This window comes from Trichosurus vulpecula, chromosome 9, assembly GCF_011100635.1.
Source record: "Trichosurus vulpecula isolate mTriVul1 chromosome 9, mTriVul1.pri, whole genome shotgun sequence".
Classification (NCBI taxonomy): Eukaryota; Metazoa; Chordata; class Mammalia; order Diprotodontia; family Phalangeridae; genus Trichosurus; species Trichosurus vulpecula.
The window spans coordinates 161,901,288-161,925,602 of NC_050581.1; the positions used below are offsets into that span (position 1 = coordinate 161,901,288).

General features: G+C 39.6%; 2 protein-coding genes across 3 annotated transcripts in view; one reads left to right on the forward strand and one right to left on the reverse strand.

The window, feature by feature from the left end:
* The window catches only part of CNTN4 (contactin 4), a 537,580-nt gene that overhangs the window by 36,240 nt on the left and 477,025 nt on the right, over positions 1-24,315 (reverse strand). The window contains exon 12 of the mRNA XM_036739098.1: positions 4,158-4,333. Within this exon, the coding sequence (XP_036594993.1) occupies positions 4,158-4,333 (176 nt within the window). The remainder of the gene's footprint in view (positions 1-4,157; positions 4,334-24,315) is intronic.
* LOC118831678 (mitochondrial uncoupling protein 2-like) lies at positions 6,839-7,869 on the forward strand. 2 transcript variants are annotated; one of them, XM_036739097.1, is made up of 2 exons: positions 6,839-7,372; positions 7,475-7,869. In XM_036739097.1, the coding sequence occupies exons 1-2, from the start codon at positions 6,839-6,841 to the stop codon at positions 7,769-7,771; spliced, it is 831 nt and encodes a 276-aa protein (XP_036594992.1). In that variant the 3' UTR covers positions 7,772-7,869. The 2 variants fall into 2 exon arrangements, with proteins under 2 accessions (XP_036594992.1, XP_036594990.1); XM_036739095.1 differs by having other exon boundaries at positions 6,839-7,869.

Below are 24,315 nucleotides of genomic sequence, written 5' to 3' on the forward strand. Positions count from 1 at the left end.
TTACTAGATTAGGAGTTCCTCGGGGGCAGGGTTTTTAATTCATTTTGGTAACCCTTCAAAATACTATCATGGTACCATATACATAATTATGCCTAATGAATGTCAAAGGGCCACATTTGAGGACCTAGAGAGCCACATGTGGCCTTGAGGTCTCAGGTTCCCCACCCCTGCCTAACCCCTTGCTATTCTCACCATCAGCCTGTTGAGCCCAACTAGTGAAAGCTACAAAACTGTGCTAACTAGGTCCATTTTGGATCTGTCAGCTAATAAAAACTATAAAGAGTAATGTTTATATAGCATTTTAGAGTTTGCAAACTGCTTTACATATATTATCTGCCAATCGTTTTATTTTTTCCCAGTTGATTCTATCAACTGGGAAACAGAACAGCTGTTCTGGATTCCTTCTCTCCTCTAACCTATACCTTTCTCCTTGATTTCACCTTTTAGCATCCTCAGCCTTCTTCGAGGCTCAGCTCCTACAATACCTTTTTCCAGGAACATTCTCTTCTACCCCTAGTTGTTAGAGAACTCTCTCTTCTCAAATTGTGAAATTTACATTTGTCTGTTTACATGGTATCTACCTGGTAGAACTTACGTTGCCTGAGAGAAGAAATTGTTTTCATTTTGTCTTTATATTCTCAGTACCAAACACAATGGCTTGCATGTTGTAGGTCCTTAGTAAAAGCTTACTGGATTATATTGAATTGGTGTTTTGGGAAGGTGGGATTCCACACTAGTTTAAAGCAAATTAACTATACTGAACAAATAACCATTTTGTTCACCATTTTGATTGTTACAAAGAAAATTACTATACACCAGGTTAATAAAAACACTCGACTCTGTAATTTAAATTATAATCTAGTGATTATATTTTTTGACATCCTTTCTATTGTTATAATCAAAACTTGAAAAAAAAAACCTTGAGATTGAGATAAACTGTAATAGCAAGAAACAGTAATGACTTATTTTCTCTAATACCCTTCAGGTCATACGGTCAATAAAATCACCATTCATTCTTTCATTTGTTTGTTCATTTGACAAACATTCATTAGGCATACTTATGTATATGGTACCATGATAGTATTTTGAAGGGTTACCAAAATAAATTAAAAACCCTGCCTCCAAGGAGCTCCTAATCTAGGAAGGAAAAAAGGTGTACACAATTAATTACAATACAAAGTAGAACACTGTATCAGGAGATATGGTTGAAGAGGAAGATATCATGTGCAGCTAAAGAAATAAGTCAAAGCTTAAAAGAAATTGTGCTCCTTGAGTTGGGACTTGAAGAATGGATATATTTTAATAGGCAGGGATGAGTGTAGGCCATTCCAAGAAAAGGGAGTGATGTGAGCAAAGGCATGACGAGAAAAAGTTTGCAATGTGATGGAGAAATGGCAAAATAATCCAGTTGGCTTGTAGAAGTGGGTACAAAAAGGGGAGTGCTGTGAGACAAAGCTAAAAAGGTAGGTCTGGGCCATGCTATAGAAATCCTTGACTGCCAGACTAAAGAGTTTGAATTTTATATTCTGTTGGCAATGGGAAAGGCAGAGATCAGTGAAAGGTTTCAGCTGAAGAGCATCAATCAGGACTGTGGATTAAAAAGCTTTCCTTGGCACAGGAATGCATGATGATGGAGAAGTGACTAGAGGAGGAAAGAGCCCAACTAAGAAGTTATTGCTGGCATAGAATTGGATAAAAGTGTTCCTAATTATATCCTTTATTTTTTTTCTTCATTTGTTGATTTCTCCTTTTTGATGCTGGTAATTCTTCTTCTTAAACAAATTAGCTAATGGTTTATCCAGGGGCACCCTGGAGCTAGCTTGAACTGGCCCCTGATGGTCAATTGTTAAATATTCAGTGTGAGCATTTATACTTCTGAAATCAACAAATGCTCCAAATCAGGGCTTGATTTCTTGTTTTCTTTATTGCCTAGACTTTAGAAAGTGGTGGAGAAAATGTAAATAACGCAGATAAATCTTTAAAGTACCACTTTGTTTTTTTCCTTAGAGAGTTGATTGTACAGGTCACTTTTTCCTTCTTCAAAAACCCAGCTCCTAGTTTTCTTTGTTCATTCAATGATTTTTTTTGGGGGGGGGGGTGGCTTTCAATTTTGTTAATTTCTTCATTGATTTTCAGGATTTCTATTTTGGTGTTTAATTTGGGTTGGGACAACGGAGAATAGAGCTGGGATGAGAATGAAAATTAAGGAGTGGTTCATTAACAGTGTTTCCCCCTCCCAATTATAGCCTGATCTATTCCTGTGGGTGCTTATCAGCTTCCACCCATTTTCTTTTTTGTGCAAAGTGCTTTGTAAACCTTAAAGTGTTATATACAGGTAGGTTGTTTTTGTTAGCCAAAGTAAAATTTTCTGCAAAAATGTGACAGGTCTGACATAACCAGCATTATTTTCAGCACACTGACTTAAGAAATAAAAGGTTTAAAATGGACTTGACTTGAGGGTAATTTTGCCTGCCATTTTCATACATTTCCTGCAGCCCCAGAAACGTTGTCTGTTTCCTCTGTTGCTAATGTTCTTCCGTCCCATACTTTGCAGCCTATTTCTTGAAATTTACATCAGTTACTCAGAAATGCCTGGTTTGTTGACAACTGATGTGGGGGCAATGGCAATGTCATGTATAGATTACTCCTAAATGAGGTGTAAATGAATGCTCAGCTCCTTTAGAAGAGCCTGGCTTGATGACTATTCATCATAATTTATTTTCTTTGGGAAGACCATCATCTATAAAAAGCAATCTACCTTTTGAGAATGTTTATTGGAAGCCTTGAATAAGGAAAAGACTTGATTATTAGCGTGTCTACTTGAAATATATTAAAGTATAAAGAAAAATACCTTGGTAAATTTATTAATCTCTCAATTTACACTTCCCTGCTCTTTCCAACATCTTCAATCCTCTTTCTTTGAAATTTCCCCCAAAATGTTACAGATGTTTCACTGGCATTCATTTTAGAATGCTTTCCAATAGAATACAAACTGATACTTTATATTTATAAATTGCTCTACAATTCACTGAGCAGTTTCTTCAGAATGATTTCACATTTATTAAGAGGCACATAAGGTCATTACTGTTCTCTCTCTTTTTTTTTTAATAGAGAGAACTGGGTCTAAGAATTTGTCCAAGGTGGAAGTCACATGATTAGCATAGGAATGACAAAGCAAGATTTGAACTCAGGTTTTGGGGATCCAAACCCAGAGCTCTTTCTACTAGGCCCCTAAAACACTATACTGCCTCTAGAAGCATTGTCTTTAATGACTTCTGGTGGTACTAATGAACTTAGTCAACACCCTAAGTACATAGATGGAAGCTCCCCATGGGCTGAATATGTTGTTCAGTCATTTTTAATTGTGTCTGAATCTTTGTGACCCCGTTTGGGGTTTTCTTGGCAAAGACACTAAAGTGGATTGCTATTTCCTTCTCCACCTCTTTTTACAGATGAGGCAACTGTGGCAAATAGGGTTAAGTGATATGCCCAGGGTCATCTAGTTAGTAGGTCTCTGAGGCCAGATTTGAACTGAGGAAGATGAGTCTTCCTGACTCCAGGCCCAACACTTTATCTACTATGTCACCTAGCAGCCCCGGTTAGAGATTAGCTAATTTGATAAATTGTAGGCTCCTAGGATCTTAAAGTTGAAAAGGACCTCATAGGTCACCTAGCCCAACTTGTCAACTGAATGAGAAATCCTCAGAAATTAAAGAAGAGATTAACAAAATCGGAAGAAAAATCACTACTGAATTAATAAATGAAGCTAGAAATTTTTTAAAAATGCAATAAAACCGACAAGCCATTAGTTAACTTGATTTTTTAAAAAAGGAAAAAGTTAAATTCACAAACAATGGAGAAGAAATAAAATAAATTACTAGGACCTATTTTGCCCAATAAAACTGACAATCTAGATTAAATGGATATTTACAGAAATATAAATTTCTCAGATTAATAGAACAGAAAATAGAATAATTAAACAATCAAATGCTTAAGAATTTCTTAGGAAAGAGTCTCTGAACAAAAATCTCAAATACACATTTTAAAAGAAGCAATAATTTTAAGTATCTTTTAAATTGCTTTTAAATTAATTTATGTCACTCTAGGAAATTGGATAGATTTTGGTCTGTCATTGGATGCTTAATATTAATACTTACCCCTCCAACTCTTTCAAAATGGTCACCATCTTTGTCAAAGTCAATCAGGCGTCCATTAAATGACCAAGTAAACACAATGTCCAGTGAGTGGTCATGTGATACTTGGCAAGGCAAGACAATGCTTTCTCCAACAGTAACATCCATACTGGATGGTGGCACCAGAAGGCGGGTTGGATCTGGAAACAACAATAACAAAAAAACCAGAATGCTGAGGAGACTGTAGAGCTCAAGCACTGATGAATATTTCAAGAAAGCCATTTTGAGAGGAGGTCAGAAAGTGAAAAACTTGGATTCAATTTAGTCAGTCATTTTAAATATAAAAAAATAGGAATAGTTAAGATAATAACTTTTATTTGCATAGTCCTTTACAGGTAGCATAACATTCTTATATTCCTCATTACTTTTTTCCCCACTTACCCTATCTCAGCCTCAGTTTCTTCACATGTAAAATGAGGAAATTGGGTGATATAGCTTCTTGAAATCCCTTACAACTCTAAATCTGTGATCCTACTGTGGGACAGTAGAAAGACCACTGGAACTGAAATCAGAAGACCTAAATTAAAATCCTGTTTCTGATATTTGTTACCACTAGGATTTTCTGGGCCTCAGTTTCCTCATCTGTGAAATGAGAAGGTTGTCTTGATAATGTTCATAACAACCTTGTGAGGTTGTTAAGGTATTATCTTCTCCATTGTTAGAGATAAAGAAACAGAAAGTCTGAGTAATGCCACACAGCCAGCAAATGACAAGAGGTCAGGCTCAAATAAAGGTTTTACCCTACCCCAGGGTAAAATGCTGATTTAGGCTTAGTTATAAAAAAAGGAAGAAAAAAAAAGATTTGCTTATTCATTTATTCAATGCACTTCAACCAATACTCATGAAGTGCAAAGTCCTGTGGGTCAAAGGACTCTCCTTGCTTCCAAGGACCTTAAATTCTTCTTAGAGGTTTGTCACAATATGCCAGCCAGTCAGTCAGCCAGTAAACATGGATTAAACAGCCATTATGTGTCAGGCTCTGTGCTAAGCTTTGAGGATACAAAGATAGTTGAAAGACAGTCCCTGCCCTCAAGGAGTTTCTAGTATAATGGGGGATACTGAATATCTTGGAGGTGATCACCAGAATTTATTGAGCACTAGATTTAAGGGAGTGTGGGAAAGGCTTCTTATAGGAGAGATTTAAGCTGGGACTTGACAAAAACCAGGGAAGCCAGGAGGTAGGGATGAGGCAGAAGAGAATACCAACGACAGCCAGTGAAAAAGCCCAGGGCTGAGAGAAGGAATGTTTTGTTTGGGACATAGCAAGATGGTTATTGTCAATGGTTGACAGGTATGTAGTTGGGGAGAAGGGTTAAACTCATGGGGTGCTTGTGCTTGGACCCTAATTCTAACATCACATTTCTCATTAGCCTCTGTGCTTGGGTGCCTGTGCCTGGACCCCAACTCCAAAATCACATCCAGTTCTAAAATCACATCTCTCCCTAGCTTCAAAACACTGGCCCTAGCAGTTTCTCTCCAATTTAACGGCAGCATGCCTTAGCAAAACACTTATCTCTCCTCCTGATACTGCAGCCTGCACCTATAGAATTTATTAGTTTGGACTGCCTGTGTATTGCTAATTGGCTGTGCACTGGGACATAACAATATTTACTACTTACTGACCTTCCTGATATGTATCCTGGACATAGTCAAATGTATACTCCCTTACATTCATCTTGTCTAACAAGACATTTGATGGAAGCAACCTGGATATCTTCAGTCAGCCCTGACCGATAGTTGACTTAGTGATGTTTCACAGTCAAAACCACACCTCCAGGTTGCCCCCCTCCCCGGGCTATTTCCCAGCAAACTCTGGGTAAGTTACCTGCACGGTAGATACAAAAAGTGCATGTTCCTTTAAGAACTGACCACCCCTTAACCACTCCCCAATCCCATCCCAAAACACCTAATTGATATGTTTCACCCCCCAAATCTCATATTTAAACTTTCCCTGTGCCCTTGTAAGGTTGCAGGTTCCCTAAGACCTCTTGCCTGCTGTAAAGCATAATAAATCTCTGCCACCTTGATTTAAAGAATGTTTGAGATTGCGAATTCATTCCCGATGGCCCTGACCCTCTCCAGTACTTGAGTCCTTGAGGGGCACCTCCCTCTCAACAACTCCATTTGGGAACTCCAGTCTTGGGGTTCCTGGACCTCAGTTCTTTCAACAAAACATATAAAAATAGGTTGTGTAAATCAAATACAGACTGTTTTTTTTTTTGTGAAGTGGGCCACTAACGAATGGGAAAAAGGATGGTCTCAAAAATAAAAATGTATTCAATGCCTACTAGGATTAGTGCTAGGTACTGTGGGGATATTTTTTGGGAGAGAAGTCTAGCCCTATGAGTTCTATGTATGGAGCACCCACTGAGGAAATTCCTGCTGCCAATATAGATCTGTAAATATTCTACTATTTAGTCTTAGAGACTTTCTATTGAAAATCAAGGGAAGTGGGCCATGGTTGCTGTGAGCAACTTTGAACAGCAGGACACCTTTAGAGAAGCTTGATCAAGGTGCCATCATTGTGAGACCCTCCAGATCAGGACTCCGGCAGAGTTCCTCTATCTCGTCTTGCTCAATCAGTGGAGGTTATCTTTCCATTTCTCCTCTGCCTCCTGGGAAGTAGCAGAAAGCCAGCATTCATCATGGTTGCATTTAAGCCTACAGATGTGCCTCCAAAAGCCACCGTAAAGTTCCTCAGGGCTGGCACTGCTGCCTGCATCGCTGACCTCATCACCTTCCCCCTGGACACAGCCAAAGTCCGGCTGCAGATTCAAGGAGAGAGCCAGGGAGCCATCCGAGCTTCCTCTACCACTGCCCAGTATCGGGGTGTCATGGGCACCATTCTGACCATGGTGAAGACTGAGGGCCCTGGCAGTCTGTACAATGGGCTGGTGGCTGGGTTGCAGCGCCAGATGAGTTTTGCTTCTGTCCACAATGGCCTCTATGACTATGTCAAGCAGTTCTACACCAAGGGATCTGAGCATGCAGGCATTGGGAGCCGCCTCCTGGCAGGCTGCACCACAGGGGCACTGGCAGTGGGCGTAGCCCAACCCACAGATGTGTTGAAGGTACGTTTCCAGGCCCAGGCTCGTGCAGGTGGCAGCTGGAGATATCAGGGTACAGTGGATGCCTATAAGACTATTGCCCAAGAGGAGGGCCTTCGGGGCTTACAGAAAGGAAGTTCACCTAATGTTGCCCACAATGCTATTGTCAACTGTGCTGAGCTGGTGACCTATGATCTCACCAAAGATGTCCTCCTGAAGGCCCATCTCATGACTGATGACCTTCCATGCCACTTCACATCGGCCTTTGGAGCTAGCTTCTGCACCACCATCATTGCTTCCCCCGTGGATGCGGTCAAGACAAGATACATGAACTTTGCCGCGGGCCAGTATGCCAGTGCTAGCCACTGCGCCCTCACCATGCTTCGGAAGCAGGGACCCCAAGCCTTCTACAAAGGGTTCATGCCTTCCTTCCTCTGCTTGGGCTCCTGGAATGTAGAGATGTTTGTCACCTATGATCAACCGAAATGGGCCCTGATGGCTGCTCGCACTTCCCGGGAAGCTCCTTTCTGAGCCCTCTCCTGCTAGCTTTTCTGCTTTGAGTCCAGACCCCATCCTGCCTCTCCTCCCCATTTTTCCCCTATTCCTCTCCTCCCCTGCCTTAGCATTGAAGGAACCCCCTCCACTTTAGTTAGCCCCATTTAAACCTTCTCCAGCCTACTTCTGCCTGGTTCTTAAGCTCCTTCTAGTAAAGCCAGACCAGAACCTCCCCCACCCCCCAAAAAAGAGAGTCTTGTCTGGGATTCGCAGCCAGTATGTGTTAGAGGTCAGACTTAAACCCAGGTGACCCTCTCATGAAACTTGACCCTAAGCCTATTCTTTAGCTGGTTACCTCTTGAGTTGTGAGGGATAACAATGATGAGTAAAGCCCACCTTCGAAGAGCTTGCAATCTTATTCTTGCTCATCTTTTTCTTTTGAAGAGGATCAATGGTATCATAGGATTATGTCTTGCATGTGAATTGGATTTAAGTGAGGCGGAATTACACAAAGTCATCAGCCTCACTCTCTCTTCCAGAGTCATCGATGTCCAGTGGCAAGACAAGAGTAAAGACAATGGGCGAGGGCCTGGGATGCAATGGATGATCTTAGCATCTCTGAAGTCTGACCAAGCTCTAAGACCTCAACCTGGTTTAGTTCATCTGCTGAGACAGTTTTACCAGGGTTTGGCTGCTGTGCACACTACAGCTTCTTGAAGCCACAAGTGAGAGTTGGGGGGCAGGTGAACACCAAAGGAGCAGCCCAGAAAAGGGCTTGGCAAGTCCTCATGCCCGAGGTACCAATCCTCCTTGAGTGCTCCGTACAATCCTAGCAATCTCATAGAGAACAACTAAATATACTTTGGCTTTTTTGTAAAAATGGAGGTAACTGATGAACAACATGAGAACTGAAGTGTAGGTGCTTTTAGTTACTATTGCATGAGCCAAATTGAATATAGGATGTATAGGAAAAAGCAGAGGTAGCCTGCCAGTCTCGCTGCAATCGAGTCGTGGTGGGCTATATCTAAGGTATGAAATTTTGAGGCTTAGGATCATAGGATCCAGAGATGGAAGGCACCTTAGAGATTACCTAGCTTTGTAGAAATACAGGCTCAAAATTTTAACCAGAAATAAATACAGCCAGGTCAAAAGATAACCAATTTAGAGCTGGAAGAGATCTCTAGTCCAAACCTTATTTTAGAGAGGGTCCAGGGAGAACATGTCCAAGGTGGCAATATTGAGAATGGAACCCTGGTACTTTGTAGTATATTCTGACTGCCAAGCCAGTCATCTTTCCACTATATTACACATATCATATCATAAGTATTTTACTTATGGGGGAAGAAGGTAGTAAAATAAATAATACTATTCTAAGCCAAATCATAAAATAAAAAGTGACTCTTGTTGATTTCCCTAATACATGTATGGTTTCTCCACCAGCTGACCAAACATTTCTCAAGTACTAATGTAGGTACAATAATGTGCTGGGTTTCAGCATGGGTATAAAGGAAGGAAGGGTGAGTGTCTACTTTCAAGGAGTTTACCATCTAGTCAGAAAGCTTAGGCTCAGATGGAGACCAATTCCAAGGTTCTGCACGAGAAAGGAAATAGTCTGGTACAGAAAAGATGGTGAGGAGAAAGCTGGCTTCAGAGAAAAATTATCATAGAGGTGAAGCTGGTCAGAGACCACTGTAATAGCAATGAAATCACTGTAGCAGACAGTTTGCAAGCAGAGATGATTTCATGCCTATAAAAACTGGCTCTACAGACTTTCAGCTGAAATATAAAAAATCGTGGGTGAAAAGTCAAAAATCCAGTGTCAGCTCTTAAAAAAGTCTTGCCTTCTTGTGTCTGGATGGAGACTGAGGGAGCAATAGGGTGCTAGCACCCCCTTCAAAGCCCAGGGCAATTGGTGCCTGAAGTTTACCTCTGCATCTGGCTTTTCTTTGGAGAAATGCCATTCATTCCTTTTTTCACTTGTAGGAATGGAGGCTCTGTTCTGACTTTAGCAGAAGGTCAGGATTCCTTAACAAAGGTGAACAGCAGGGACGATTTGCTCTTTGTCTTTGTAGTCTCAGTACTCAGTTGCCTGGCATACAGTAATTGCTTACTAATTACTACTGGGTGAAAGAGAAGAACATTCTCCAGGATGGGAGTGTACAGGCTGGCATTGGCTAACGAATCCACTAAAACCTCCTTATGGAATCTATATACTTAGTTGTAAACAGCATAAGCCAATCAACAAACATTTATTAAGCTCTTACTGTGTGCCAGGTAGTGTGCTAAGCTCTAGAAATATAAAGACAAAAGTGAAGCTTTAGTCCTCGCCTTCAAAGAGCTCATATTCTATGAGGGAAGACAACATGCATGCATATATAGGTACACATAAAATAAATACAATGTGACTTTTGGGGAAGCACAGCACCAGCTATGGGGAGGAGTAAAATTATCATGCAGAAGGAGGTGCCTGATCTGAGTCTTAAAGGAAACTAGGGGTTTAAGAGAGGGAAGGGAGGAAGGAACGTAAAATTATCCCTGACACATGGCAGGGGTTAGGAGTACAGCGCCTCTGTGATCTGGAAAATCTGCTTAAAATTTTTTGGCCCTCCCTTCATACCTCAAATTTATTATGGCATTGAAAGATAAAATATGTTGATATGATATGCTATGTTATACATATATTTTATTCATTTCTCTCTTTCTAAACTTTTTTCTGTGAAATCTGCTGGCCTTCGAGTATCATCTAGAAAGTCAGAAAACCTGGATTTTAACCCTCTCTCTTACTGCCTGTTCAACCTTTGCCAAATCATTTTGCTTCCCTGGGCCTCAGTTTCCCCATCTATAAACGGAGAGGGTTGGATTAGATTGTTTATTAAATGCCTTCCATTTAATTTCTTATGCCAACCTGTGATATATCAAAACTGTGATGGGGAAAGGGATGGGGAACTGTGATGGTGGAAGGGATAACTGTATTCCAGGCATGGGGGACGATGGGTGAAATGCATGGAGGAAGGAGATGGATTGTTGAGTGCACGAAGTGGAATAATAACGTACAATAATTTTGGAAAGGTAGTTTGGGGCCAGGTTGCAAAGGTCCTTAAATACCTAACAGGAGAGTTTCTATTTGATAGTAGAAGCCACTGGTATTGGAGCTAAGGACGAGGATGGACAGATTGTGCTCTAGGGAAATTATTTTGGCAATTGCGTGGAGGGGTTAGATAGGAGACAGACTCACAAAGTGAGATCAAGTAGGCGTAATAATACAATAATAATGAGATGATGGGAGAATAAATAAGCTGAAGGCGTTCTACAGGCACTGGACAGGTCTCCTTGGAATTAGAGGTAATGAAACCAAAGAAGGCCCAAACTCTGCCAGCCGTGTGACTTTACTCAATCGTGTTTATTCAGTACTCCTGGATTCAGTGTCAAGAATTTAGATGCTTGGGGCAGCTAGGTGGTGCGGTGACTAGAGCACTGGCCCTGGAGTCAGGAGGATCTGAGTTTAAATCTGGCCTCAGACACTTGACACACTTACTAGCTGTGTGACCTTGGGCAAGTCACTTAGCCCCAATTGCCCTGCCTTCCCCCCTCAAAAAAAAAAAGAATTTAGATGCTTTTCCATACAAAACATTTTGATGCAAATCAGAAATGGCTCCTTCTTTTGGTTTTCATTTTTCGGGATTAAAGAGACTTTATATTTCCTGCCTCTATAACGGAGGATCACTGCTGCTACTATTTGGTGCCTGGACTCTCCAAGGCAATTAGAACTCAGGATGTGACTAGTGCCTGGATTTGGTTGTAGTTTAAGAGCATTGATAGAGAGGGTGGACTATGCTACAAGTTTTCCTGCATGAGGTTGGCTCATCTTACAGAAATTCAGCAATTCTGAGCACTGGGGTGGGGGAATTTGGGAGAACAGAGTTCCTGCTGAGTGCTTAACTAAGCTCAAAGTTCAAAAATAGGTCATTTTATTTTATTTTATTTTTGTAGTACAGAGTCTTTTATAAGATTAACAGAAGACAGATGTTAATTGTTTTAGTTTTTAACTCATCAATCATGTCAATTCAGGAAAGGAGTTAATTACAAACAAACTGTTAATGCTCAGATCAATGACATGGATTCCAATTATTAAGGAGGAAATAGCCCTGAATCTGAAGTCAAGGTACTTGGGTTTAAATCCTGCTTTTGGTCCAGGGTGGTGGTAAACTCTTGTAAGCCCTGTTGCTACTGGAGGAGGCTAGTGGGCCCAGGATTGTGGTTGCGTAGATGGAAAGCTGGAAGGGACCCTAGAAGTCATTCAAACTCCCTCATTTTATGAAGTCCTAGAGAAGTTAAATGACTTGCCCAGAAATTAGTTCCCATGATGCCAAGGTCAATGTTCTTTCTATGGTATTGTGTTGCCACTCTGCAAATATGGGAAAAATCATTCATTTTTCAGTGTCAGGATTCTAAGCTCAAAATCTGCATTAGTTCTTTGAATCATCGTGTTAGAGATAGAAGGAATCTTAATGATCATCTAGCCTGACTCCCTCTGGGAAATGTAGGGAATCTGAGAGGGCAAGTGGCTTGCCAAGGAAGGAAGAAAACAAACATTCATTAAATACCTATGTGCCAAGTACTGTGCCAAACCCTTTACAGATATTTTCTCATTTCATCTCCACAACAACCCTCGGAGGTAGGTGATATCATCATCCTCATTTTACAGCTTAGGAAACTGAGTCAGAGAGATTAAATAATAATAAGAATGATGATAACTAACACTTATATAGTGCTCACTATGTGCCAGACACTGCAGTAAGCGCTTTACAATTTCTTTCTCATTTAATACTCACCACGATCCAAGGGAGTAGGTGTTTTTATCGCTGTCATTTTACAAATGAGAAAACTGAGGCAAACAGAAGTTAAGTGACTTGTCCAGGGTCGCACAACCACTAAGTGTGTTAGGCTAGGTTTGAACTCATGCATTCTTGACTCTAAGCCCAATACTCCAGCCATTGAGTCACATTGCTGCCTCTAACACAGGTAGCACATAACAGAGTCCTCATTTAAACCTAAGTCTCCTGTTTCCTAGTCTAATATTTCTTTTATTATATGGATTTGGATCACAAGGATGTTTAATTCTTGCCTATTACAACACTGACAAGAAACGGATTCAACATTGGCTTATCCTCTTCCTTCGTAGGGTACACGGTTGTCTTTTCATCCACATGGTTCTTTGGTGAGATGGTTCTAGTTACAACCTTATTGGATGTTTCTGTATTGAAAGGCTTCATTTTAAAGACATCTATTGGAACAAGTTGCATTTGTCATGGTATGGAAGCTATTTTAGGGGTTTGCGGGCAGCTAGTCTCAAAGGATTCAGTGCAGATTCTTGTAGGGAAAGTGATTTCCCCTAGGAATCATGAGTCTTTTCCATTAAGTATTTAACACATTACAATGATGTATTAGGTCATACGATAAGGTTGCCCTTTTGTTGTTAAATGATGGCATGGTGATCCTGTAGATAGAGCCAATATGTGGCTGATTTGATTGGACTTTACTAATGAGGATGACCAAGGTGGACATCTCGTAAGACCACGAGTTATTGGAACTAGAAGGGGCTCTAGAAATCATCCCTCTCAATGCTCTCCTTTTATTAATGAGGTGATGGGGGCCCAGAGAGGGCAGATGACTCATCCGGGTTCACACAGCAAGCAATAGATCTGGGATTCAGATCTGCTCCTTTGATTCCAAATCATTCTTCTTCCCACTATATGATGCTGACTTTCTACTACAAATAGCTAGCTAATAGTCTCTACAACCAAATGAGTGTTGCATCACCATTCTAGGTGCTCATATGGATATTGCTAGGTCTTGGGTTCTAATAAAGTGGCAAATCATACATATGGCAGTGGTCACCATTATAGTTACGCTGGCATAGAAGTAATGAGCTGCAGCAAAATATTCTTATATACAGCTCTACAAGGTAGAGGTGTTTCTGAGGCCAAATATGGATGGGAAGAAAGAGAGAGCATGGTACAGTGGAAAGAGAACTAGATTTGAAGTCAGAAAACCTGGATTTTAACCCTCTCTCTTACTACCTGTTGGACCTTTGCCAAATCATTTTGCTTCCCTGGGCCTCAGTTTCCCCATCTATAAACTGAGAGGGTTGGATTAGATTGTTTATTAAATCCCTTCCAGCTAGGGTCTTATAATCCTCTAAGTGCCTCTTAGGAGAGGAATCATTGGATCACAGCTGTAGAACTGAAAGAGACCCCAGAAGTCATCAAGTCCAAACCCTCTTATCTTACAGATGAGGAAACTGATGTCTGGAAAAGTTAAGTGATCTCTCCTCTGTCACACCTCTACTATATGGCTAAAGTGGGATTTGAACCCAGGTCCGAGTCCCAGTGTAGCATTTTATGACTACTGCATGATCTTACAGGGATAGGGAGTGGTGCTTTGCTAAGGATATGTCCATGACTCAACCTTGGTAAGATTGGGAAGCAGAGTAGATCTCCCCCATCAACTGTCACGATGCCTTAAAATTCTCCATTAGCAATTTATTCCTCTCACTTCTGTAGGCTCTTCAAACTCCAAGAGTCTAGTATTTGATAGTCTCCTTGGAGGAAAAACACCTCTAATATTACTAGCTAACACCATAGAGGGAATTAGAACGAGAGGAAGAGCCTCTAGCTATGGGATGCAGGGTAAGTAGTGAGAGAAGGAATAAAAGGAAGTGAAGAATCAGTAGGACATGGGATGGGCAATGAGATGGGCCCCAAACTGAACAGGAGATGGAAAGTAGGATAGAGTGGATTTGGGAATGGGGCAGCAGTTCAAATAATTGGAGGCTAATCCCTGAAAGACAACTCCAGCTTTTCAACACTAAAATTCTTCTGGTAATGTTATAGCTGTGAATCAGGGACTAGCACAATCTCTAAAGAATTAAAATTGCTGGCTGGCCCGATGGGCAGTGGAAAGACAGATCTGGAGGCTAAGAAGGTTACTGCTAACAAGGATTTCTATCCAAGAAAAGCCTACAAGATGTCAATCAGGAGATGTGTATCAAAAAAGGAGCTAAGCTAATCATGTAGTAAGAGCAGCAGATAGAGGTAATTAGCTTAAGTATTACAATGGCATCACATTACAACAGTATCATAGCACCATAGGTCTAGCTGGATGGCACAGATTGCTGGAAATGGAGTGAGGAAGAGCTGAATTCAAATCTGGCCTTAGGCACTTATTAGCTGAGCAAGTCACTTAACCTTTAACTGCCTCAGTTTTCTCATCTGTAAAACGGGGATAATGATAGCATCTATCTCTCAGCGTTTTTGTGAGCATCAAATGGAATAATAATTATAGAGCAATTAGCACAATGCTTGGCTCACAGTAAGTGCTATCTAAATAGCTATTATTAATAGTATTTTAATAATAACATTATTATTATTATTTCAAAGGACATCTAGCCCAAACCCCTCACATCAATGACTAAGCATTTATTAAGTAGCTATTATTTGCCAGGCACCATGGTAGGTGCCGACAATACAACAAAAGTGAAATAGTATTTGCCCACAAGGAGTTTGCATTCTATCAATGGTGACAACACCTCTCTCTCTCTCTCTCTCTCTCTCTCTTTATCTGTCTCCCTATCTATTAATCTCCCATATTAATGTTAAAAGAACTAGAAAATTCCATCTAGCATGTTAAATGGACCTCTCCCTCGGAGAACTTAGGAGAAAACATGGATAAAATTTTCATAGCATGAGAAATTGTGGATGATCTGTGATCTTCATGGTTGCAGAAGACCTAGATCAATTGAAAATATGGATCCATATAAACAGAATCCATATGAGTGCCAATCATAGAGCACCACATTCTCAAAAAAATCAAAATTACAGCTAACCAAAAAACAATGGGAAGACTCATGACAGCTGTAACATATTGCTAATGAAGATTTAAATTCAAGAAGTGGTATAACGGATACTAAGGACATGGAATTCAGGAAGAGCACCCACAAAGCAAGAGCAGTAGATAACAAACGGTGTAACAGTATTGGTGAATTATTTAAAGGAGCAGAGGAGGGTCTCTAATACATTGGTTAGACTCTCTATGGAGTCTTTTATGGAAAGGCATAAGGAGAGTTGCTCAGGATGAGAAAACATATAAGGTTCAATCTGCAGTGGTAGAGGGGGTACCCACACCAATGGGATAGGTTCATAGAAGTTTCACACTAAGTTTAAGGAGGGATATTATAACTATTTGATCTGTATCCAACTTTACTAGGAAGTATCCAAATAGAAGTGGGTAATCTGTCAGAAATATTGTAGAAGAGATTCCCCAAATGGGCGAGAAGTTGGATGAGATAACATTTAGGGTCCAAAGATTCCATGATCCCAAGATACATTTTTACAAAGCCTTCATTGCCTCCTCAAGTTCTCATTTATCATGATAATATGCTTTCTCTCTAGCTTGATTAAAGGCACTTGAAAGTAAAGACATCTTATATTTGTTTGCATTCCTAGCATCAAGAACAAAGCCCCACATTGAGTAAGTCCTCAACAATTTCTTTTTGTTTTTTTTGGCAGGGCAATTGGGGTTAAGTGACTTGCCCAAGGTCACACTGCTAGTACATGTGTCAAGTGTTTGAGGCTGGATTTGAACTCAGGTCCTCCTGACTCCAGGGCCGGTGTTCTACTCACTGCACCACCTAGCTGCCCCAACAGTTTTTTTTTTTTCCCAATGATGATTTGTTAAAAACAGTCCTGGCTGATGAGGATTTGGAGACATACCTTGGAGGTACTGGGATACAGATGGAGCTATAGCACTGGGCTTCTCATTATTTACTACAGATTTTTCATAAAACATTGAAAAGGAGCCACCAAAAGATTAACTTGGCATTAGGTAAGCTTTGGCTCTCCATCTGTGCCCATTAATTACTTCTCCATGAAGTTACCATTTGGGGGTTTTTTCTACCTAAAATGTGATATTTAAAAGCATGCATCACATAAGAGAAAGATAAAAGGCTGGATGGCATTAGCCTCTGGAAAATACATAATTTTGGTATTTTTTAAAAAAAACTTTACATTTCTAATTAAATGGGGGAGAGAACTAAAGGAAGGAATTCAGTATTCATCCTACTTAAATTATGGAACTAATTATCACCTGAAGTAATACATCATTAACAAGAAATATAAATTCAATTCTTTGCTGCTATCTCAGGGACAGTTGCTTATGTGCTATAGTCAAGGATTTGGCACAAGGAAATTGAGTTCTCTGAAAGCTGGACCAGTCCAGTTGGCATATGTTCACACATAAGCAAAAATATGCACCATCTAAAATGGTGAAAAGAAATTCTGTCCACTTTGCAATGCACATTTGTGAGTTCCTTAGCACTTCTGTCTTTTTGGAAAGCAAACACTTTCCAAGTGGCTGACTTCCACACATTGTTAAGTGAGTAAAGCAGAGCCATGCCAACACCAACTGATGTTCACAGGAACAAAGAAAGTCAGTATTACAGGAGTTATCCCCATTTATTCATTGAAATGAAGGCTCCAGTGATTGTATACAGGGAAAAACAAATTTGTGAAATGTACTGTCTCCTTGCTCCTGGGAAGCAGGAATTTCTCCTGTTTTTGTCTATCTTAAACACCATTAGCAGAGTAATATTATTATCACCAACCCCTCATGATATCTCTCTAGTCTGGTTCAGCCTGATTTTCAAGGCTCTCCATGATATAAAGTATCTTCAAACCATCTTTCCATTCTTTTTTCATAGAATCATAGCTCTGGAAGGGATGCCAGGGGCCATCTAGTCCAATTCCTCATTTTCTAGCTGACGAAACTGAACCTCAGGGAAGTTAAGTTATTTGCCATGAGAATGTTAATTCCTTGAGAGTGGGGATTATTTTATTCTTTGTATCTGTAGTCTTAGTTTCTGGTTACCTTTTCCAGGTAACTCTCCATTTTCTATTAGCAGTTCTGCTTGGTTTTGACTCTAGGCAACATCATGCCCCCATACCAGTTACCCTCTGGGTTCCCTCCATCTCAGTCTTTTCAGCTTCCTTTTGTGAGGTGCCTTCCCCCATTAGATTGTAAGCTTCTTGAGGGAAGGTACTGTCTTTCTTTTTCTTATTTGCATCCTCGGCATTTAGCACAGTGCCTGACACATAGTAGGTGCTTAATAAATGTTTACTGAATTGAAGTGAATAGTACCTAAAACAAACCTTGGCAGAGAGCAGGTGGTTAATAAGTATTTGCTGATTGATATGACCCAAGGTCATACAAATAGTAAGTATCAGAGCTGAGTTCTGAACCCAGAGCCTATAATTCTACAGGCTCCTTATATTATGTCATATACTCTCAAATTATATTATCTACTATTCTCCAACCAACATTCTATATTCTACACTACATACTGTACCATATTATATACTATGCCAAATAAAATTTACTACTTTCCATTCCCTGAACACACTCCATGCTTTCTGGCCCCTTTGCCTTTGTCCAGATTGTTCAACTAATTTAGTTCTCCATCTTAACCTAATAGAATTCTATCTGTCTTTTAAGGCCACCCTTTCTATGAAGTTCTCTGAGTTATTCAGCTAGATACAACCTCATAAATCCTTGTATCTCTTGCAACACTTTTGGATCTCTCCTATATACTTACGGTATTTGATTTTATATTATTGCATTTGTTTACATCTTCTTTCCTTTACTAGGTTGTAGCTCTCTAAGGGCAGAAACTTTGGCTAACTCATCTCTTTTATCCCCCAATGCCTAGTATAATATCTTGTTTGAATGCAGTAGATGCTTGATAAATTTTATTAATGTCATTGAATTGAGTATTCTCACCTACACCTTAAATAAGTTAGTGATTTTCTAGTTAATCTGAAAGCTTAATTTTATTCTTACTAATCAAAAAGTTTGGTTTAAACCATTACTATTATAGTCTTTTCTCTGAGGTAATTTCCCTAACCTTTACTCATTGATTGGAGTCCCCAGAGGCTTGGTTGCATACTTCCCTCTTCAGGGCTCTAGGGATAATATTGATGGGCTGGGTTTCTAGTACTATGACCCAATAACCTCAACCAGTATGATTCCTATGGATAATCAGCCAGTCTTCATTAGCATTTTTTAAAGCAAAGATATGTACTGAGGTGGTTTCTAATAGAAGTTAGAAACATTCCCTCCCCCCACTAAAGGTCATACTCTCCCATAAGCACACAGAAAGTAGGCTCAAAGTTAAAATACAAAGGTAGTGAAGGGTACTTATTGAAGATACATGTGGCAGTGGGACAACTTTTGGCTTCTGCATGGTCATTCTCTCTTTATGGAATCCTTCTGAAGGTCCCCTTGGGTATAGCACTCTTCTGGGTTCTGAGGATCAATTCTTCTCTGCAGTTCAAAGCCAGCATTTCTTTTCTAGCATAAGGGATCACACTCCTTGAAGCTCTTTCATCCCTCTGGGGGCTCCCTGTATTTGTCTGTGTTTCAGTTTGTCCTTGATGTATCTTTCTTTACTCCAGGCTAGATATATTGTCTGCTTTCTGGTCCAGTTTCTCCAATAACATGGTCAGTGTGCTTGTGTGGGGGACAGTAGGGTATGTCTTCTGACCTTACTCCTTACACTTACTGTTCTCTGGTACAGGCAGAAGGGTATAACCCCTCAAGGTGATCCCAAGTCCGTAGTCTTTCACTGATAGTCTGACACATCATTGAACTGGGTAACTGCTGAAATTCTTCACTATTTAAAGACCTCAGGGGCATGGTTAGCTTGTTTGATTAGCCAATCAGACTATTCCCTACTTGATCCAATTAAAGAGGAGTTCGGCTTTGATAAAGGGCTGGGGGTGGGGGGCGTGGTATAGATGATCTTGTTTACACATTTTAAAAAACCTAATCATGTCTGTTAGTTTATTAAGGTTGTAGTGTTTAACCTCCCACTGTAAATGATCATTTTTAAACGAAACTGTGTGCTAAAGTTCGTGGCTCTCATTTCATACCATTGATCCAAGATCAGTCAATGCATCCAACTGTCTTCTCTCAAAACTGAAACATGATGCAAATAAAATGGCTGGCTCTGTTACTGACTTTCTAGACTTTCTCTACCATGCCACAGCAGCCTCTTCATCCTGAAAGTTCACTCCACCCTTGAACTTCTCATATTGGAAATAAACTCTTCTCATGGGACCCTTTCCTCTGATTGATTGACTCTTCTCAGAACCTTGATTTCAGGGAATTAAGCAAGCCACATCTTTTAGTTAAAATTTCAGTATTATCAACCAGTGTGTTCAACATAACACCTGAAATCTGGATAGTTGGTGTTAATTATCTTTAATGCTGTATCTGAAAATCCCTGACTCTTTGACCTTTTATGGGCAAAACACACAATAACTGAATTTTTCCTTTCCATTTAGAAATCTGGCACCATGCTGCTACTGCCCTAATTTGCAGCTATTTCATAAATTATTATTATTATTTCAGGATTAGATGAATACATACGATTTTGGTCAGCCTGGTCCTTGTTTATTTTAACTATTATTCTGATAATAAATCAACATGTGACCTTGCTCTTTGAAGAATGGAAGGGGAACCAATTGGGGGAAAAAAAAAACAAAAAAACAATGCTTCTGTTTTAGCAGCAGACAAGACAGCTTATTCTTTTGAAATGTAGCACAAGCCACCTATTAACAGCAGAGAACGCTTTCGTGATTCAAGATTTTTAAACAATTCTTGCCTAGAAACTCTGCTATTGAGGATTCTGACCCATTTCTTTGTACAACTTGTGTAACTTGACAAATGACACTGGAGCCAAATGCAAGGCAGACACTGACCCTAGTCAGATTGAGCATGAACATGAGCCCTCTGGAAAGCAATTTACAAATCACCCACAAGCAGAATGCTTAGCAATCCATTTTCAAGGACTGAGAAAAGCATGAGGAGATGTTTAATATGCCCCAGCTACCTTGAACAGAAAGTGCTATGCACAAGCCAATTGAGGGCACCCAAGTGTAGGTAACATACAGCCAAATGATAATCAACGTGATTAGAATTTTCTCCTTGGAACCTTTGGTGTGAAGCCCCTATTTCATAATGAAGATAGTGTGAATGATGCCCAAATTGCTCTGGTTAGCCTCCAAATCTCCAAGTTGGTTACAACTATTAATAACAAATTGTTATGAGCAAGCCATAAAGGGCCTTAAAATAACTCTTCATCAACTCATTTTCCATTGTTCTTCGATGCTGCCTTAGAAAAAGGGAAATCATTCGGTCTGGGTATAGTGAGTATCACAATAGGGTTCCTCTCTCATCTTTTCTACCCTACTGTTTCTTTTATTTTTAATTTTTTTCTTTTTCTTTTGAACTTTACAAACATGAAAATTCCAATATTCAAAGAAGAACAATAAAGGGATTGTATATGAAGCAGTAACCTTCGCAACAAAATTTTTTAAAAAATAAAATGTATGTTAAATTTAATGAGGTAGTAATGATAACGCCTTGCATATCTGACATTATCTGAACTTTCTTCTCTCTTTTGTACATTTTTAAAATATTTCTTTGCTTCTTTTTTCTTTTCCTTCTTGGGTTATTGTTGAATAACTACCATTACTTACTAAGTTCTCTGAATCAGATCCAAAGGATCTGATTTTCCTCCGGCATTTCACAGAAGTTAGCTTGGTAAACATGCAGCTTTTCCAAATTACTCAAAACTTCTTATTCATCACCTACTATGTTCCAAACACTGCACAAGATAACCAGGGGCAGAAAGACAAAAGAGAGTTTATGGTCTGTCACAGGGAAACAGCATGTTACATATAAGTAAATAAAAAATATGCAAAGTAAATGCAAATAATTTACAAACAAGGCATACATAAAAATGGAGTGAAAAAAGACTTCACTTTTCCCTATCACATCTCCCTTTTGAAGTACTAACTGCTAGGGAGCTAGAATTTAAATACAAACTGAATAGACTTCTGGAGGAGAGGGAGACTTTTCACAGGGGAATTAAATCAATTGTATCACCAAGCCAAGGTATAATTAAAATAACTCAAAGGAATTCTTTTGGCTGTGACAGGAGATAAGAAAGAATGATAAATGGAAACCAGAGTTATCTTTTGCCCTTGGAGAAAAATGGTCATCAAATAAAAATAATCTTTTTTTTTTTTCAGTTTGAGAAAAAGGAATTAGGGGCTGGATTCTTTCAATCCTTACATAGAGTTAACTCTCCTCTGAGTCACCGATGAAACATTCCCAAAGTTACCCCCTTACTGTCAGCAGAATAAAAGAATTCCTGTCATGGACAATGCATGATGAGGTCTTTGCTGATTAAACACATACATCATTTTGCCTGATGGGTATTTGGGCTGCATCTCCCTTGGTAGGAGAGGAGTCTGTTTACATAAAATGTAAAAGAAATGAAATGGACAGGATGGGTGATGGGTCATTATTCTCTAAAGACAAAACCAGGTGTAAGCATAAATGTGAGTCATCACACACACATGCCATTCTGACAAACATATTTAAGACGTTGAAAAGGATTAGTGCTGTGGACAGCAGGTGGTGCTGAAAGCTTGGAAGAGCAAGAAGGCTTTTAGGATTGTTCTTTTCTTCCTCCTGTCAGCAATTTTTTGCATTTTTCAGATGGCCATTGTGAAGTCCTCATATCAGGTGACAGAAGCAATGACGTTTCACATTCTAAATGCAAGATTTTTTGGTTACTTACAAAATTGGGAAAGGTCATCTGGAGGAGCTTAAAATAGAATATACTGATTGTTGCATATCCAGAGACTCTGGAGTTTGCCTCTGAGATTTTCTTTTAATCCCAGGTAGGCTTTCTTAATCTTTGTGTAAAGACTGCAAAGGGTCAGCCTGAAATCTTTTTGTAACTATTATGATTTGGGGTTTGCCTGTGACATATATGACTTTAGGATAATTTCTTTTTCAAGGTAGATAAGGATGCTTGAGCTTTGCCTTCATACGGTTGCTTAGATAGCATGTTCATTTGTTCCTTGAAGAACTGAAAATTCTAAGGTTCTGTGTGTACACACACACACACACACACACACACACACACCCTGAATTCTTAAAAGATCTCTCATTTCTTTCATCTGGGCACTTTCTGCATAGAAGACAACTCCTTTACGAGAGTAGATAGCCTTCAAAAGTTCAGAGAGGTAAAATGGAAATGAAAATGGAAGGGGGTCAGAGGTCAGTCATTTAATCCAACTTCCTCATTTTACAGATAATAACGAGGCTCAGAGAGATGAGATGACTCGCCCAAGGTCACACAGGCAAACTAACAGAGCCAGAATTTGAACCCAGGGCCTCAGAAGCCAAGCCCTATTGAATAATTTCTGTTCCAACGAAGCCAACCTGGTGATGAACCTTTTCAATTCAACAAGACTGGTCAGGGAAGTGAAATTTCAATTACTTGAAACTTAGAGTTTTCCGTTCAACAGAGATTTTATTTCTTCTCCCCATTCTAAGAAAAAAGAAATAAATTATAAGGAAAATAACCCAGAAATTCCATTTCTGGGATCTGCCCATGAGAAACGACACATGTAGTCTAATCTGCCACATCAGAGAAAGGGAATTTTGTCCTACTGAAGATCACTGACTTACGGAAGAAAGTATGTTGGGGACGATACAAAGAGAAAACAATTTGGGTTATTTGGATAAATCTATAAAAAAAAATCCATTCATCTTATTCTTAAATTAAAAATAGGAAACAAAAACACCCTTTATTCAATTTTGTTACTGTTGTTCAGTTATTTCATGTCCCCCTCTTCATGAGCCCATATGAGGTCTTCTTGGCAGAGATACTAGAATAATTTGCCATTTCCTTCTCTAGCTCATTTTACAGATGAGGAAACTGAGGCAAACAGGATGAAGTGACTAGCCCAGAGTCACCCAGCTAATGAGTGTCTGAGGCCCCATTTAAACTCAGGCCCAGCACTCTATCTACTATGTCACCTAGCTGCCCTCCTTTTTTCAATACAAATCAGGAAAAATTAAAAAAGATCTACTTTCATTTTCTGACATGAATAAAAGAGAGGGAAAAAAAAGGATAGAGAGGTGGGATGGGATGAAAACAGGGAGACGCAGAGAAGGAAAGACTGACACAGAGAGGGACATATGTATTCTGAGAGACTAACACACAAATATATCCTCAAAACACAGAAATATGCATGCAGAAAGAGACATACATAGGCAGAGGAGCAAAGGTTAGATCTTATGAATGAGGAAAATTAACATTATGCTGAATCATTTGATATTTAATATTAATTTGTAATAAACCCTTTTCTGTCAAAACCCCATTTCCTAGCCTAGCTAAAAAGTGACCTCTCCCATGCTAGGTGAAGAATCCCAGCTCCCAAGGTATCTACCTGGGCAGGGATCTTTATTTTTATTTATGCTGTAAAAAAAAAAAGCCAGCCTGAGTTAGGTCCTTCCCCTTGTCTTTACTATTCCCCTGATCAAAGTTGGGGGTGACCGGGTCTACAAAGGGGAAACTAAGCCAGGGAGAACTCCATCAGGTTGGTTTTCCTTTTCTTTTATTCTGTTTATTTTGAGAGGCATCTGGGGTTAAGTGATTTGCC

Bases quoted from the DNA above. Each gene is read 5' to 3' on its own strand.
- LOC118831678 (XM_036739095.1), top strand. From the start codon at position 6,839: ATGGTTGCATTTAAGCCTACAGATGTGCCTCCAAAAGCCACCGTAAAG.